The sequence below is a fragment of the Chlorocebus sabaeus genome, chromosome 20 (assembly GCF_047675955.1).
Source record: "Chlorocebus sabaeus isolate Y175 chromosome 20, mChlSab1.0.hap1, whole genome shotgun sequence".
Taxonomy (NCBI): domain Eukaryota; kingdom Metazoa; phylum Chordata; class Mammalia; order Primates; family Cercopithecidae; genus Chlorocebus; species Chlorocebus sabaeus.
The window spans coordinates 8,933,938-8,952,633 of NC_132923.1; the positions used below are offsets into that span (position 1 = coordinate 8,933,938).

The 18,696-nt window shown below is 47.2% G+C and overlaps 1 protein-coding gene across 1 annotated transcript in view; it reads right to left on the reverse strand.

Moving 5' to 3' along the window:
• The window catches only part of IL6R (interleukin 6 receptor), a 62,323-nt gene extending 57,351 nt beyond the window's left edge, over positions 1 to 4,972 (reverse strand). The window contains 1 exon segment of the mRNA XM_007976966.3: positions 4,338 to 4,972. Within this exon segment, the coding sequence (XP_007975157.1) occupies positions 4,338 to 4,422 (85 nt within the window). The 5' untranslated portion in view covers positions 4,423 to 4,972.
• Between the last annotated feature and the right edge of the window lie 13,724 nt (positions 4,973 to 18,696).

Genomic DNA, 18,696 nt, shown 5'->3' on the forward strand with positions numbered 1-18,696 from the left:
GCTCCAGAACATAACACATCCACAGGTGGTACATATTGTTAAAGAGGAGGCAAGAATTTTCCTGCCCAAGACGGACATATAGAGAATCTAAAGATTTGTATATTTCCTTCAGATCTTCACTCAAATATTATGTTCTCAGCAAGGCCTTCCCTGGGCTCCCATCTAAGGCACCTTGCCACCCCACCCTGCCACAAACACACACGGGGACTGTCTCCCTCTCGACTTTAGTTTTTCTCCTTAGCACTAGTCGCTAGCATACCACATATTTAATTTACGTCCCATTAATAGCCTCCCACACTAGAAGGAAACTCAACTAAGCCTGGAATTTTTGTCTCTTTTATTCACGGTGTATCTCCAGCTCTTAGAATCATGCCTGGAACAGAGTAGGAGCTCAAAATATATTTTTGGAGTGAATGAATGATTACCCACACTTATTTAAGCACTTGCTGTGTGCTAGCGACTTCTGTAAACACTCTATTTAATACCTTACTTAGCTCATCTCATCTTCATAACCACTCTTCGAGGTAATACAATTATTTCTATTTTCTAGAACACTGGCTCTCAGAGAAGTCAAATCACTTGCCCAAGGTCTTATAATTTTTACTTGGCAGGGCAGGGCAGAGATGTGTCTGGCTTGCAGGCCTTAGCCATTACCTACACAAAATGAGCTGTGTTCAGGTGGAGGAGAGCAGCAGGTAGAGGGGGATAAAGGAAAAAGAGAGCAGAAAACCTCTGGAAGAAACTGACTAACACTCTAGCCCAGCACTGGCCGGTAGGAGTTTCTGCAATGATGGAAGAGATCGGTATCTGCACTGTTCAGTACAGTAGCCACTAGCAACAGGTAACTGTTGAGCACTTTAAATGTGACTAGTGCAACTAAGAAACTAAGTTTTTTATTTGATTTCATTTAAATTAATTTACTTTTTTTTGGAGACAAGGTCTCCTGTTGCCCAGACTGGCATTCGGTAGTGCAAACATGGCTCCATGCAGACTGGACTCCAGTGATTCTCCCACCTCAGCCTTCTGAGTAGCAGGGACTACAGGCTCATGTCACTGTGCCCAGTTAATTTTTTAAAATCTTTTTGTAGAGACAGCATCTCACCCTGTTGCCCAGGTCGGTCTCCAACTCCTGAGCTCAAGAGATCCTCCTGCCTCAGCCTCCCAAAGTGCTGGGATTACAGGCGTGAGTCACTGCACTGGCATAATTTAAATTTAAATAAGTACACGTGGCTAGTGGCTACCGTATTACAGAGCACAGCTTCAATCCAGACTAGATTCAGTGACTGGAAACGAGGTTGGCTTGCTGGGTCTGTGGCTTCCACGCTTGGTGGGACAGGGATTCAGGAGAGGGGGGAAGGGAGTGTATATTTTCAGCAGTGAGCGCCTAGGTTACTTTGTGTAATCTACGAATACCCAGCAAGGGGAGTATTTGTTTACCCCGGCTGCTAAGGACTGGAGATGAGGCTCACGGTCAGGATCAGTGTGCCTGCTGCCTTGGGATCTTGGTCCTCAGTCAAAGGAACTTCCTCTCTCTAACCACCCCCCACCCCAAGCCAGACAATCTGTTCACGGGTAGTTGGTACCGAGTGGCCCGGTCAGAGTCTGGGGCTTCTCAGTCCTTCTCAGGATTTACCCATGACCATTTTCAGGCTCCTTTTATGGTGGAGTCTGTATAGCTGATCCTACACAGGCCTCACAGGCTTTACACGGACTCAAGAAATGTTTGCTGCAATGAATAAACAAGCAGCAAGCCAAAGCAAGGAGAGATTTCTGGCAACAGAGAGCCCGAGGGGGGAGGGCCTTCATTCAGCTCCTCGACGACACCATTTAGGAAGCCGTCCTCAAAACTGACAGTCCCTAAGAATCACGAGGGGCAGTTTGTTTAAAATGACATGCCCCAGGCCTCACTCCCAGGTGTTCTTATTTAATAAATCTGGGTTAGGGTTCAAAAATCATGATGTTTACCAAGCCCTCCCACCCAACACACACACCCAACACACACACTAAATCTGGTGCTAGGCTCAGAACTAAGCTTTTGAGAAATACTGATTTAGGGTGAGGCTAGGCATGTATGTGGGTATTGGCGGCAGGAAGAGGTTGCCCTAGAAGGAAATTCAGAAGCTGAGATAAGTCTTTGAGATACTTAAAGGTATACATACTTCTTTTGTGTATTTTCTTGCATTGCAGTAGCAAGAGGGAACTTGAGTCACCCAAGTCCAGCCTTCCAGCACCAGAGTGTTGGAACTGGCAGAAGCCTAAGTCCCAGCTAGTCCAGGCCCTTAGACAACGAGTACACCTGAGAAGTCCTGGCAGCTACAGGGTGTGTGGGCGGTAGCTGATCCCCAGGAAAACAAATCTCTGGGCTCTAAGAGCCCCGCAGGCTGTACCTGCGGATTTCCCCTCTCAGCCAACTCCAGCCTCTGCTCCCCCGTCTGCTCCTCACTTCTCTAAAGCGAAACATCTCACAGTCATTTGCTCCATGCTTCCTGTACGATTTCTTTATTTTTACTCTCCAGTTTGTGGGCTGAGTTTGTGTGGGTGTGGGAGAGGAGCTGGGTATTTCTACTTCTCTGCGTTTTCCTTCTGAGCTGGGAGGACTTTCACTTCCTCCCCAATCTCTCAGTTCTGCCTTTCATGGGCTGTCCAGGTCATGAGACCTCCTCTCCTATCCTTCCTGAGCACCAGGGAAACAGAAAACTGACGGCAACTGGCTGCCCTGGAAGGGCCTAGCATCCACTGAGGAGCAACAGGTGGTGGCAACTACAGCAGTAACAATAACCTCCCTGGGCCAGGAGCCCTGGGTTGGCGTGACAGAAACGGAGGCAGCCAAGGGAGCCCTGCTTGCTCCTGAGGCCATCCAAGGCCTGAAACCTGTCTTGCATCCCTCTAACACCACCATGGGCAAGGCTGGGCTTCCACTTCCCTCCCTCAGCCTTTTCTGCCCCAGCACTCAGCCAGACAAAAGTGACTCTCAGCTTGCCCCAATGCCCCCAGCTCTGCCTGCTGATCTAGTTCTATATTTGAGAGTCTTAGACATCTACCACACTGGAGCACAGAGCCACAGGAGGGGTCGGCCTCCACCACCGGGGCCTGATAACCTGCCTTCCCAACCTCCCTGAACCTCAGTCTCCTCTTTCGAACAGTTATATGTAGATACAGAGGAGGATTAGAAAACATTGAATGGGTGCCTCAATCAACAGTGGCTGTTAGTGGCAGGAGTTATAAATGTGTATTGAAAAAGTAATCCCTTCCTTTTTTCTTCCAATCATAAGGACCACAACCATCCAAATAGCAAAGAGAGCCTCAGACACTCCAGCTCAGCCTCTAGCTGCAGAAAGTCACCTTCCCAAAGGGAGAGATCGGTGTTCACCTAGGACTGGAACGCAGTGTGATCTAGTGGTTGAAAGTCTTAGGGCCTTCAGCCTCCCCAGCCTCATCAGCTGTTCCAGAAGCCTGTCAGCTGCCCCTTAGTTTTCTGCTGTGTCCTCAAATAAGCACTTGGACCCTAAAATAAGCCTCTGGAGAGCCAGTTGCCCAGCTCTTCCAGAAGAGAGACTAGACACACAGCTGGGCATGCGGCCAGAGTCCAAGAAAAGCCTGGTTTGCCAGGGGCAGATTACTGTCAACAGGAGCAACAAGTGCCTCTGCCCTCTCCCTCACAGCTCCTTCTCTTGTCTGGAGGGGAGTCCAGCACGTGCCAGCCCCAGGAGGTCTCATTCCCTTGCCAGCCTCCCGACTCGTGGCTTCCCAGAGTTGGTGGCTGCCGAACTGACTCCGTGCAGCGGGAAGATCCGTGACTCAGCGCCCATGATGTCAGTCCCTTCATAGTCAGGGCACTGTCATCCACACATGCATCCGCGGGGGTCGGGGGAGGACAAGGCGAGGTGGACCCCCAATGCAGAGGGAGAAGAGGGGCGCTGCTGGTACAAAGGACTTCCCAGGCGGGTTCATCACCCCGCTGGGGCGCGCCCTCTCGGGCCATTTCCCCTTAGAGTAACCCGGCTCGCGGTTGTGTAAAGGCTCATGGGGGCACCGGGAAGGAGAGTCAGGTTTGCAAGGACACAGCCCTATACACTGACCTCAGGGAGCTTCCCGCACAGCTTCACAGGGCATTCCGGGGAGAGCTCTGGGCCAAGGGAGCAAGTGCAGCAGGGGGCGCAAGAGCCACTGCCCGCGACCACACAGCTAGGTGCCCGCCGGGCCTCAAGGCAGCCACAGAAAAGGGGAGCCGTCGCACCTCCTTTCCTCCCTCCAACCTCCCCCAGACTGCGGTGGCCACGGCGGTTTCCCCCAGCCGCCAGCTGCCCCAGCCCTCCAGGTGCGCCCGAATCCCTTACCTTGCGCAGGGCAGCCCCCTGGGGCCAGCGTCGCCCCGGGCGCGGCCAGCAGGGCAGCCAGCAGCGCGCAGCCGACGGCCAGCATGCTTCCTCCTCGGCTACCGCTCCATGGTCCCGCAGAGGCGGACAGGCTGGTGGGAACCGGGCGGCAGGGGCGGGGCGGTGGGCGGGGAGGCTGGCTCAGTCTCCGGGGGCAGCCCCCATTCGCAGGAGCCCGGCGCTCTACATACACTGCGAGTCCCTCAGCCCCGCGCCGCGCTCGGCTCCGCTCCCTCTGGCCCGGCTCAGTGTCAGTGCGACTTCCCACTCGCACATGACTCAGAGCGGCGGACGGTCCTGGCAACACAGGAAAACATTTGAGGAACTCGCGCTGGAGCGTCTCTGGGCAGTCCCAGGGTGCGGTTACGAAAGCTGGAGCTGATGGCGCAACAGCCCCGCGCACCGGCCGACCGAGGGGGTGGCTTCCTGCCACAGCGCCGCACCTGAGCGGGGAGAACAGGGGACCGCCAGCCCCGTCAGAGCCCTTCCTCCCGGTTCTGTTGATGAGAAAAGGGCACTTGTTTTGATTTTTGGTTTCGTGAACAGGATTACGCTGTGAAAGGCACACCTGGAGAGCCCTCGAGGAGGCGATGTACCCTTATGGTAAAGCAGTGCTTGGTAGCCTGGTTGCCCACTGGAATCAGCCGGGAGCCCTAAAACCCACCAATGTCTGGGTCGGGGCTCCAGAGATTCTGATTTCATCGGTCTGGGGTGAGGCTTGGGCATCGGAAGACTCACCACCGTAAAGGCACAGTCTCTCTGTCCAGCTGCTCCTCGCAGGCTGGAGCAGAGGCAAGGAAACGGTTTGGACTTTGCAGTCAGATAGACCTGGGTCCCCATTTAGACCCACCATCTACTGTGTCTGTGACTTCGGTTCAGAATCTGAGTCTCCATTTCCTCATCTGTTAGAGATAAGAAAGCCTATGCTGCCCAGGGTTATTAGGAAGGTTCTGTGGATGGCACCTAAACACCCGACACACGGTCTGGGCCACAGGTGCTCCGTAGACATCAGAACGTGCATGGCTGCCCTCCTGATTTGACAGACAGAAACTAACACCAGGGGCAGTGGCTCACGCCTGTAACCCCAACACTTTGGGAGACCCAGGTGGGTGGATTGCTTCGGTCCAGGAATTCCAGACCAGCCTGGGTAACAAAGTGAGACCCCCCATTTCTATAAAAAATTTAAAAATTAGCTGGGTGTGGTGGTGCATGACTGTAGTCCCATCTACTAGGGAAGCTGAGGTGGGAGAATTGCTTGAGTCCCGGAGACCCAGGCTACAGTGAGCTGTGATTGGGGGCCGCTACTCCAGCCTGGATGACAGTGAGACCCTGTCTGGAAAAAAAGAAAAGAAAAAGAAAACAAAAGGAAGGAAGGAAGGCAGGAGGGAGGGGAAGGAAGGAAAGGAAGGAAAGAAAAACGAGCGCTTGGCTTTTGAGCAACCACAAGGACCCTGAAGGCGACCATCTGTCCCTCCCTTGGAGGGGAACTCTCTCAAGGATCCCACAGAGCCTAAAGCTGATAGGATGGCCTCATGGCTGAATTCAGAGGGAAAGAAAAATGCTGAAATAAAGTTTAGGCTGAGAAGCTTCTAGATCAGCGACTGCTCATTAGAATGTGTTTTTCTGCTTTGGGTTTCAGGCCCATCCTAACCCAGATCAAAGATCCTGGGACAGCTGGAAGAGGCATGGCCTAATGGAACTCCCAAGTGGACAGGGCCAGGCATGGAGGGACAGAGCTTCTGAAACAGTCCTCAGAGCCCGTGCATCTGGGTCTTTCTGTAGGAACCGCCCCATCAGCAGTGCCAGGCAGCACCAAGCACACGCACTGATCCACCGCACGATGGGGGCTGCTGTGGGTGGGTTTGTTTGCTTCAGCCATGCCCGCAGACAGGAACAGAAGAGCACGCTGGAGGCCACCAGCCCTCTCGCCTGCTAGTTCAAAAGGGGTTGCAGCAGGGCTGGAAAGCGGTTCCCACTGTGGTTGCCCCCTTCCTCTCTGTGGCACACACAGACCTGAAAATAACCAGAGAGGGACTGCAAGCTGCCAGCCTAAAACAGGAAGGCTGCAGAAAGTCCTAGGCTCAGATAGGAGAGTTTAAAAGAATGTTGAAACCAAGAATAGGCATCACAGATCCCACCTGTCTCTGCACCAAAGCAGACCTCCCCCTCTCTAATCTACTGATGGGGAGCCTGTGTGCTCTGTAGTCACGCAAATCGAGTTCCCATCCCGGCTTTACCACTTGCTGGCTGTATGACTTGAGCAAGTTACTTAACCTCTCTGAGCCCCTATTTCCTGATTTGTAAGATAAGAGCAGCAACATACAAATTTTTAGTGTTGTGGTTCACATGAAAAAATGTAGTCCTGGCCAGGCCAGGCGCAGTGCTTCACACCTGTAATCCCAGCACTTTAGTCGAGACCAGCCTGACCCACATGGTAAAACCCCATCTCTACTAAAAATACAAAAATTAGCCGGGCATGGTGACGCACACCTGTTGTCCCAGCTACTCAGGAAACTGAGGCAGGAGAATCACTTGAACCCAGGAAGCAGACGTTGCGGTGAGCCGAGATGGCACCACTGCACTCCAGCCTGGGCAACAAGAACGAAACTCCATCTCAAAAAAAAAAAAAAAAGAAAAGAAAAGAAAAAGAAAAAAAGAAAGAGAAGAAAACATACCTGCACAATTGAGCCTGACTTGCCCTCACTAGACAACAGAAGGAACAACGAAGACTTCAGTTGTCTGAGTCAGAATACCTCTCGGATAACCGCTGCTTACAAATTGCTTCATATACACAATCTCCTCTGAAATTCTAAACCCTGAGTGCTGGGAGGTATTGCCCCTAATTTTCAGATGAGTAGACTGAGGCTAAGAGAGGTAAAGTGGCTTGTTCAAAACTGCACTACTAGTAACTGGCAGCTCTAGGGTGAGGTCTGGCTCCTGGCCCAGGACTCTCACTGAGCAAGGGCTCGGTGGGCCCACCCAGGACCAAAGACACTGCAGACCATGGCAGCAGGCACTTGGTGTTCTGTAGTCTGTGAGGGGAGAGCAGAGAGCAGAACTTGGTGTGTAGGACACCCTGTCCATCACGGGTGTTCCTGCAGGGACCCTCCGTCTCCCCTAAAGGGGGAAGCCCGAGGTTGACTCTCAGCAAGCAAGTCCTCTCTTACCTTCCACCTGAAGTGATGAAACATCTTAAAGTTTGCCAAAAGCAGAAGTCTATAGGAGACTCCACAGAATAAATATGTAAAGTTTTTTGGAAACCAAAAGGGACTTGGTCATCATCTGCTCCTCCTCCTTCACTTTTCAGATAAGGAAGCGAGGCCTCAAGAAGAGAAGTTGTTTGGTAAAGAGGGCACAGGCAGTTGGTGACAGAGCTGGTCAAGATCCCAGATACCCTGACTCAAAGTGGTCTTTTTAAATTCCCACCCTGCCCCCAACCTCCAGGTCTGGGCTGATGTGTTGGGGCCATTCTCAATTGTGAGAGTTTAAAACTACGCACTTTATTCTCTATTCACCATGTGAATCCATCTTTAGGGACAATGATTATTCTGAGAAGTGCAGTGGGGTAGGGCTGGACTGACCTGCAGATCCCTCCCTGGCCTCTGGCCCTGGAGCCAGCCCCTGGTTAATCAATAATTACAGGAAGGTGCTCCTTATTCTCTGAAACCTTCCCCTCCTGCTTTCTCATCAGCCTGGGAGGAGGTTACGTGGGCAGACAGAGGTCTAATAACAGAACTCAGTGTCTGGCCAGTGGCATCCCTCAGAGTCAGGCTCCAGCCAGGGCCCACTGAGGGCCTCAGCCTGCCCGTGGAGACCCTCACCTTCACAGTGGAGGAATGCAGCATCCCCGGCTCCGGCAGCATGACAGTCTGGCTCCCCGTTGCATCACTTGCATCAGGTGAGTTTACACCCAGAAAAGGGATTTTTTTTTAGCACCATTCTCAGAAAGGGGTCATAAAAGTTTATCCCCTTCTTGTAATATTTAGAGAATGTTATGATTTTATAACTGCTAAAAAGCATCACAGTTATAGCTGGGCATGGTGGCACATGCCTGTAGTCCCAGCTGCTTGGGAGATTGAGGCAGGAGGACTGCATGAGCCCAGGAGGTCAAGGCTGCAGTGACCTATGATTCCACCTTTGGCACTCCAGCCTGGGCAACAGAGCAAGACCCTGTCTTTAAAAAAAAAATAAAAATAAGGCCAGGCACAATGGCTCACGCCTGTAATCCCAACACTTTGGGAGGCCAAGGCGGGCAGATCATCTGAGATCAGGAGTTCGAGGTCAGCCTGGCCAACATGGTGACACCCATCTTTACTAAAAATACAAAAATTAGCAGGGCTTGGTGGCACATTTCTGTAATCCCAGCTACTTGGGAGGCTGAGGCACAAGAATTGCTTGAACCCAGGAGGCAGAGTTTACAGTGAGCTGAGATCGCACCACTGCACTCCAGCCTGGGCAACAGAGTAAGACTCTGTCTCAAAAAATAAATAAATAAATAAACAGCATTGCAATTAAAATTAAACATAGAATTGTCATATAATCTAGCAGTTTCACTTCTGGATATATTCACAAAAAAATTGAAAGCAGGGACTGGAACAGATATTTGTACACCCATATTTTTAGCAGCATTATTTACAGTAGGTAAAAAGTAGAAACAATTCAAAAGTCCATCAAGAGATGAATGGATAAGCAAAATGTGGTATGTACATATAATTGAATATTACTCAGTCTTAAAAAGGAAGGAAATTCTGACATATGCTACAACATGATAAACCTTGAAGACATTATTCTAAGTGAAATAAACCAGCCACAAAAGGACAAATATTATACGATTTCATTTATATGAGGTACCTAGAGTAAACAAATTAATAGAGATAGGAAACAGAGTGGTAGCTGCCAGGGGTTAGTAGGAGGAGAGTGGGAAGTTATTGTTTAATGGGTACAGAGCTTCCGTTTTTGCAAGATGAAAAGAGTTCTGGAGACGGATAGTGGTTATAGTTTCACAATAATGTGAATGTGCTTCATGCCACTGAACCATTTAAAAATGGTTAAAATGCCCACGTGAGGGGGATTGCTTGAGGCCAGGAGTTCAAGGCTAGCCTGGTCAACATAGCAAGACCCTATCTCTACAAAAAATGTAAAAATTAGCCGGGCACGGTGATACACATCTGTAGTCCCAGCTACTCGGAAAGATAGCTTGAGGTAAGGAGTTCAAGGATGCAGCCAGATATGACAGCGCCACTGTACTCCAGCCTGGGAGACAGAAAAAGACCTTCCTTATCGTAAATAAATAAATACGGTAAAACGGGAAATTTCATGTTTTGTATATTTTATCACATTTTTAATAAAGCATTGCAATTATAAAATTAAACAAGCTAGATGCTTGGAAATCCAGAAAACAGATTGCATTATTGAGTGGGTGGGGAAGGGAAGATAACTTTTTTTTTTTTTTTTTTTTTTTTTTTGAGACGGAGTCTTGCCCTGTCCCCCAGGCTGGAGTGCAGTGGCGCGATCTCGGCTCACTGCAAGCTCCGCCTCCTGGGTTTAGGCCATTCTCCTGCCTCAGCCTCCCGAGTAGCTGGGACTACAGGCGCCCGCCACCTCGCCCGGCTAGTTTTTTGTATTTTTAGTAGAGACGGGGTTTCACCGTGTTAGCCAGGATGGTCTCGATCTCCTGACCTTGTGATCTGCCCGCCTCGGCCTCCCAAAGTGCTGGGATTACAGGCTTGAGCCACCGCGCCCGGCCCCAAGATAACATATTTTTAAAGGATATAGAATGAGATTCCTTTAAGATAGTGGACTTTTTTTGGTGACTATACAATATAATTCTATGAATACAAACTCTGGAGCCAAAGTGCCTGCGTTCAAATCTCAGTTCTGCCACTTATCAGCTGTTTGTCTCTGAACAAGTCACTTAACTTCTCTGTGTCTCAATGTCTTCATCTAAAAAATAAGGGGGAATACCCTCATAGAATTCTAATGGGAATTAAATTAGTTAACATATGTAAAACGTTTATAACAATGACAATACATGATAAACTCTATATGAGGGTTTGTTAAATAAATGTAAATAAGTAAACTTTCCCAGAATATATTCTTTCTAGACACAGAAGTTCATCCAAATGTTTTTTAAAATATAATTCATTATATCACCCATAAAATGAATATGTTGAAGTAGAATTTGGTCATTAGCTGTTCTGTGAGGTCCCTTCTCAGAAGATCCACAGATTTAACGTGAAGGGCCATTGGTAGCAAGTCCTCCGATGACATCATTTAGGTCAATGTTTCAAAAAATAGATATATTATATGATATATAATATAATAGATATATTATATATAACATGAAGGGCCATTGGTAGCAGGTCCTCCGATGACATCATTTAGGTCAATGTTTCAAAATAATATATACATATTATATATAATATAATATATATATGTTTTTTTTTTTTTGAGGCAGAGTTTCGCTCTTGTTGCCCAGGCTACAGTGCAATGGCACAATCTCGGCTCACTGCAACCTCCGCCTCCTGAGTTGAAGCGATTCTCCTGCCTCAGCCTCCTGAGTAGCTGGGATTACAGGCATGTGCCACCATGCCTAGCTAATTTTTGTACTTTTAGTACAGACAGGGTTTCACCATGTTGGTCAGGCTGGTCTCCAACTCCTGATCTCAGGTGATCCAGCCGCCTGGGCCTCCCAAAGTGCTGGGATTATAGGCGTGAGCCGCTGTGCCCGGCCGAAATAACATTTTTTTTGAGACAACGTCTTGCTCTTTTGCAGCCCAGGCTGGTGCAGTGGCACCATCTTGGCTCACTGCAACCTCTGCCTTCTGGATTCAAGCGATTCTCCTGCCTTAGGCTCCAGAGTACCTGTGACTACAGGTGCATGCCACCACACCAGGCTAAATGATAATTTTTATAAGGAAAAAAATCTATTCCCAGCCTGGGCCCCTGTCTGTGTGGAGTTTGCATGCTCCCCCAATGCCTGTGTGGGTTTTCTTCTGGTACTCTGAGATGCGCCTGTTAGGTTAATCAGCATGTCTAAACTGTCCCAGTCTGAGAGAGACAGAGAGAGAGGGGGGTGGGTGGGGGAGAGAGAGAGAGAGGAAGTGTGTGTGTGTGTGTGTGTGTGTGTGTGTGTGTGTGTACCCTGTGATGGGATAGCGTCCTGTCCGGGGCTGTTTCTTGCCTTGCACCAAGTTGCTGTGATAGGCTCCGCCACCCACAACAGAGACACTAAACTGAAAAAACTGGGTACACAATGTTCTTCGTTCCTTTTATTAATCTCTCTTAAATGTATATATAGCTCACATTTATTTCAATGTTTGATATTAGAAGTGTTTTGGGCCTTACTTAGAAGTTTGGTGATGTCTTTGTGACCAGAAATGCCGTAGAAACTTAACTCTAGTTGATATCAATTGGCCTATGGTAAAATTGGTTTCATTATACGTTGTTTTGCTTAAAGTCGCAGTTTTCAAGAACCTGTTAACAAGGTTAAGTGAGGACTTACTGTACCAGCTGACTTAACAGTTTCAGTCAGGTTTGCTTCTGCTGTTAACAGCAATCTGCTGTCAGAGCTAGGGCCCTGCAGTTACTACCTCTGCCTGCCATTTTACCTTTTCTGGAAGATAGTCTAAACTGGGACTTCACAAGTACGCGTGAGCTATTTGCTCTTACACTTCCTGGCAGAGGCTGCATTACACCGTAGATTTGTGCAGAATGAGGGTTGAGTAATAATTACCGTTCACGTGCCAATCACGTGCTCCATGTGCATTCATTATTAGCATGCTCTTCAGCAATCACTTGTCTATGCCGAGCTATTTATGTAGACACAGACATGTGAGCAGATTCCTGAGCCAAACTGCCTGAGTTCAAATCTAGCTCTGCCATTGACCAGCTGGGACCTTGGATGCTGTAATTTTATCTAAACTTCACTTTCCTTTTCTATAAAATGGGAATATTAAGAGTGTCCGCTGTGCAGGGTTATTGTGAGGATTAACTGATAAAACTACCTAAAGTACTTAATACAGTCCTGGCACCCAGTAAATGCTCAGCTTGATAATGGCAATAATCTGTACGTGTGGTAACCTCATCCATTTCAGGGAGAAGAGGAAGAGGGTGGATATCAGTTAGAATCAATTTTTTTCTGTTAAGTGAAATTTCCCTCCAAGGAAAAAACCTTACTTATATTAACCATTACATAAGTCTTTTTTTTTTTTTTTTTTTTTTTTTTTGAGACGGAGTCTCGCTCTGTCGCCCAGGCTGGAGTGCAGTGTCACGATCTCAGCTCACTGCAAGCTCCACCTCCCGGGTTTACACCATTCTCCTACCTCAGCCTCCCACGTAGCTGGGACTACAGGCGCCCGCCACTGCGCCTGGCTAATTTTTTTGTATTTTTTAGTAGAGACGGGGTTTCACCGTGTTAGCCAGGATGGTCTCGATCTCCTGACCTCGTGATCCGCCCGTCTCGGCCTCCCAAAGTGCTGGGATTACAGGCTTGAGCCACCGCGCCTGGCCTATAAGTCTTTTTTTCTAAACATGCTGTACAATTTTCTGGCCCATAAAATGAATTAGGCTGACCATAATTTTAACAAAGTTGAAGCAATACAGCATAAAGGTTAAAAGCTTTTTCAGCACCATAGGAAAGGTAAAAAAATAAAAATAAAATTAAGACTGGGTGCAGTGGCTTACACCTGTAATCCCAAAACTTTGAGAGGCCAAGGCAAGCAGATCACTTGAGGGCAGGAGTTTGAGAGCAGCCTGGCCAACATGGAAAAACCTCATTGCTACTAAAATTACAAAAATTAGGTCAGGTGCGGTGTCTCATGCCTGTAATCCTAGCACTTTGGGAGGCTGAGGTGGGCAAGACACTTGAGGTCAGGAGTTCAAGACCAGCCTGGCCAACATGGTGAAAACCCATCTCTACTGAAAATACAAAATTGGCCAGATGTGGTGACACACACCTGTAATCCCAGCTACTTGGGAAACTGAGGCAGGAGAATCACTTGAACTTGGGAGGCGGGGGTTGCAGTGAGCTGAGATCCCCCACCGCCACTGCACTCCAACCTGGGTCACAGAGCAAGACTCCATCTCAAAAAAAAAAAAATACAAATACAAAAATTAGCCGGATGTGGTGGTGCATGTCTGTAATCCCAGCTACTCGGGAGGCTGAGGCATGAGAATCACTTGAACCCAGGAGGCCGAGGTTATAGTGAGCCAAGATCATGCCACCGCACTCCACCCTGGGTGACAGTGCAAGACTCCATCTCAAATAAATAAATAAATAAAAAGTATTTGAACTTGCTATAATCAAAAAGCCATATAATAACAGGTGTTGGTGGGCAAGCTAATTTAATTTTTGTATGTTTAGTAGAGATGGGGTTTCACCATGTTGACCAGGCTGGCCTCGAACTCCTGACCTCAGGCGACCTGCCCTCCTCGGCCTCCCAAAGTGCTGGATTACAGAGCCACTGCATCCGGCCTGATAATTATTCATTAGATGACAGCTAATTGCCAGACTTTTTTTGCTCCTCTCTCCACTACAACAAATTCAAAGACAAATAAGGCACAGATTTTGCCCTTCTCACCTAATGCTAATACCTCCAAGGATTACTCCTACCCCCCATCTCTAGAGCCTTAAGCTGTGAATTATCCCCCTCTTCTCCTATGTTAAACCTCTCCCTCTCCAATGAATCCTACTAATCAGCATTTAACATGCTCTAGTCTCTTCCATCTTAAGAAGCAACTTTCCCTGTGCTACCACTACCTACCTGCCTGACATCTGCAACTGGAGATCGCATACACATCTCAAACTCAACATACCCAAACCTGAGCTTTATCTTCCTGTCACTACTTGCTCTCCCCTTATGTTCTCTATCTAAGGGATTTGCCCCACCATTTGCTCGTGTTAGAAACCTAAGAATCATCCTTAACTCCTCCTTCTTCCTCTCCTCTGTCATCCAGTTCTTACAATGTTGCTTCAACCTCGAGAAGAGATTTCAAATCCATCTGCCTCTCTCCGCATTCACTGCTACCATACATGTCCAAGTTACTACCATCTCTCTCAGACTTCTAAAGTATTAACCACTGATTTCTCCCATTAAGTATTTCCGCTTCAATCTATTCTCCGCATTTCACAGGATGCTTTAAAAATATGTAAATTAGATCGCGTTATTTTTCTGCTTAAAACCCTTCAACACATTCCCATGGGCACTGTGTCTGTCTAGCCATTGCTTTATCTTCAATGCATAAAACAATACTAGACACAGAGTAGACACTCAATAAATAACTGTTTTATGAATAAAAAATAGTATTCATGACTTTATTCAAGGTCTCTATTTAATAAATGTGGAAGGAAGAATGAAGGCTGTATTTTTAAAAACCCACAGCTAAATCATATTTCATAGTGAAGGAATAAAAGCTTTTCTCTCTAAGATCTGAAATAAGACAAGTATGCCCACTTTCGCCACTTCTGTTCAACATAATATAACAATTTCTAGCCAGGGCAAGAAAAAGAAATTAAAGGCATCCAAATTGGAAAGAAAGAAGTAAAAAAGTTTTTTGTTTTTTTGAGACAGAGTCTCACCCAGGCTGGAGTGTGGTGGCGCCATCTCGGCTCACTGCAAGCTCTGTCCCCCAGGTTCACGCTATTCTTCCGCCTCAGCCTCCTGAGTGGCTGGGACTACAGGCGCCCGCCACTGAGCCCAGCTAACTTTTTGTATTGTTAGTAGAGACGGGGTTTCACCGTGTTCTCGATCTCTTGACTTTGTGATACGCCCGCCTCAGCCTCCCAAAGTGCTGGGATTACAGGCGTGAGCCACCGCGCCGGGCCAAAAAGAAGTAAAACTATCTCTGCTCACAGATGACATGATCTTTTATATGTAGAAAACTCTAAGCTGGGCGCGGTGGCTCAGGCCTGTAATCCCAGCACTTTGGGAGGCCAAGGCGGGCGGATCACGAGGTCAGAAGATCGAGACCATCTTGGCCAACATAGTGAAACCCTCTCTACTAAAAATACAAAAATTAATCAGGTGTGGTGGCGGGCGCCTGTAGTTCCAGCTACTTGGGAGGCTGAGGCACGAGAACCACTTGAACCCAGGAGGCAGAGGTTGCAGAGAGCCAAGATTGCACCACTGCACTCCAGTCTGGCAACAGAGTGAGACTCCGTCCAAAAAGAAAAAGAAAAAGAAAATGCTAAAGATAACACACACACACATAAATACAAATAAACAGCTAATAAATGAAATTCAGTAAAGTTGCAGTATACAAAATCAACACTTATGACTTCCTGATGGTAAGGATTTTTTTAAATTAAATTTTAAAAATTAAAAGAAAACAAGATTAACTCATAAAAGTTAGTCAGGCCGGGCACGGTGGCTCACGCCTGTAATCCCAGCACTTTGGGAGGCCGAGATGGGTGGATCACGAGGTCAGGAGATCGAGACCATCCTGACTAACACGGTGAAACCCCGTCTCTACCAAGAATACAAAAATTAGCCAGGTGCGGTGGCGGGCGCCTGTAGTCCCAGCTACACGGGAGGCTGAGGCAGGAGAATGGCGTGAACCTGGGAGGCAGAGCTTGCAGTGAGTGGAGATCACGTCACCGCACTCCAGCCTGGGCGACAGAGTGAGACTCCATCTCAAAAAAAAAAAAAAAAGTTAGTTGCATTTCCATACACTAGCAATGAACAATAAGAAAAAGAAATTAATTTTTTTTCATTTATAATAGCATCCAAAAAAGTAAAATACTTGAGAATATATTTTACCAAGGAGGTAAAATACTTGTACATAGAATACTGCAAAACATTGCTGAAATAAATAAGAAGACCCAAATAAATAGAAAGACATCTCATGTTCATGGATTGGAAGTCTTAATATGGTTAAGACAACAATGCTACCCCAAATAACCTACAGACTCAATGTAATTCCTATCAAAATCCCTACAGCAATTAGCCAGGCATGATGATGCACACCTGTAGTCCACCACCTCAGGAGTCTAAGGTGGATCACTTAAGCCCAGGAGTTCAAAGCTACAGTGAACGCTGATTGTGCCACTGCATTCCAATCTGGGCAACAGAGAGAGATAATGTAAAAAAAAAAAAAAAAAAAGAAAGAAATCTCAACAGCAATTTTTGCAGAACTAGAAAAAAAATCCTAAAATCTCAAAAAATCCTGAATAGCCAAAACAATCCTGGGAAAAAGGAGCAAAGTTGGAGAGCTTAACATTTTCTAATTTTAAAACTCACTACAAAGCTACAGTACTCAAAACAATACAGGAGGCTAGGCAAGGTGGCTCATGCTTGTAATCCCACCACTTTGAGAGGCCAAGGCGGGTGGATCACGTGAGGCTGGGAGTTCGAGACCAGCCTGGCCAGCGTGGTGAAACCTTGTCTCTACTCAAAATACAAAAATTAGCCAGGCATGGTGGCGGGCACCTGTAATCCCAGTTACTTAGGAGGCCGAGGCAGGAGAATTGCTTGAACCCAGGAAGCAGAGGTTGCAGTGAACCAAGATCGTACCACTGCACTCCAGCCTGGGTGACAGAGCAAGACTCTGTCTCAAAAAAAAAAAAAAAAAAAAGACAACCTACAGAATGGGAGAAAATATTTGCAAATCATAAATCTGATAAGGAGATTAATATCCAGAATATATACAGAACTCCCACAACTCAACAACAAAAAGAAACAACCCAATTTGGCCGGGTGCAGTAGCTCATGCCTGTAATCCTAGCACTTTAGGAGGCCAAGGCAGGTGGATCACCTGAGGCCAGGAGTTAGAGAGCAGCCCGGACAGCATGTTGAAACCCTGTCTCTACTAAAAATACAAAAATTAGCCAGAAATTGCTTGAACCCCGGAGGCGGAGCTTGCAGTGAGCCAAGATCGTGCCACTGCACTCCAGCCTAGGCAACAGAGTGAGACTCCGTCTCAAAAAAAAAAAAAAAAAAAAAAGAAACAACCCAATTAAAAAATGGGCAAAAACAGTCTGGTCAACATGGCAAAACCCCATCTCTACTAAAAACACAAAAATTAGCTGGGTATGGTGACGCACGCCTATAGTCCCAGCTACTTGGGAGGCTGAGGTAAGAGGATCACTTGAACCCTAGAGGCGAAGGCACTACTGCACTACAGCCTGGGTGACAGAGCAAGACCCCACTTAAAAAAAAAAAAAAAATTGGGAGGGCAAAACACTAAAATAGACATTTCCCCAAAGAAGATACACAAATGACCAACAAGCACATAAAAATATGTTCAATCAACATCATTAGCCATCAAGGAAATGCAAGTCAAAACTATAATGAGACCACAGCCATTAGGATGATAGCTGCTATTCAAAGAAACAGGAAAGTAACAACTCTGGGTGAGGACGTGGAGAAACTGGAATCCTTGTTCATTGCTGGTGGGAGTATAAAGTGGTGCAGCATCTGGGGAAATGTTTGGTGGTTGCTTAAAAATTAAAAGTAAAATTACCATATGGCCCAGCACAATAGTGTGCACCTATAGTCCCAGCTACTCAGGAGGCTACAGTGAGCCTTGCTTGAGCCAAGGAGTTCCAGTCCAGCCTGGGCAACATAGCAAGATCCTATCTCTAAAAATTAAAAAAAAAGCCTGGTGTGGTGGCTCGCACCTGTAATCCCTTGGGAGACCAAGGCAGGCAGATCACCTGAGGTCGGGAGTTTGAGACCAGCCTGACCAACGTGGAGAAACCCTGTCTCTAGTAAAAATACAAAAATTAGCTGGGCATGGTGGCTCATGCCTGTAATCCCATCTACTGGGGAGGCTGAGGCAGGAGAATCGCTTGAACCCAGGAGGCAGAGGTTGTGGTGAGCTGAGATAGTGCCATTGCACTCCAACCTGGGCAACAAAAGCGAAACTCCATCTCAAAATAAATAAATAAATAAATAAATAAATTTTAAAAAATTTAAAGAATCCAGAAAGTCTAATTTTCGCTCTCTCTTTCTTTCTTTTTTTCTTTCTTTCTTTCTTTTTTTTTTTTTAGATGGAGTCTTGCTGTGTCACGCAGGCTGGAGTGCAGTGGCGCAATCTCAGCTCACTGCAACCTTCGCCTCCCAGGTTCAAGCAATTCTCCTTCCTCAGCCTCCCGAATAGCTGGGATTACAGGCGCCCACCACACCCAGCTAATTTTTTTGTATTTTTAGTAGAGATGAGGTTTCACCAAGTTGGCCAGGCTAGTCTTGAACCCCTGATCGTGATCCCACCTGCCTCGGCCTCCTAAAGTGCTGGGATTACAGGCATGAGCCACCACACCCGGCCTGTGTCTGATTTTCATAAATCAGAGATATGCTTAAGAAAACAAAAACCACACCAA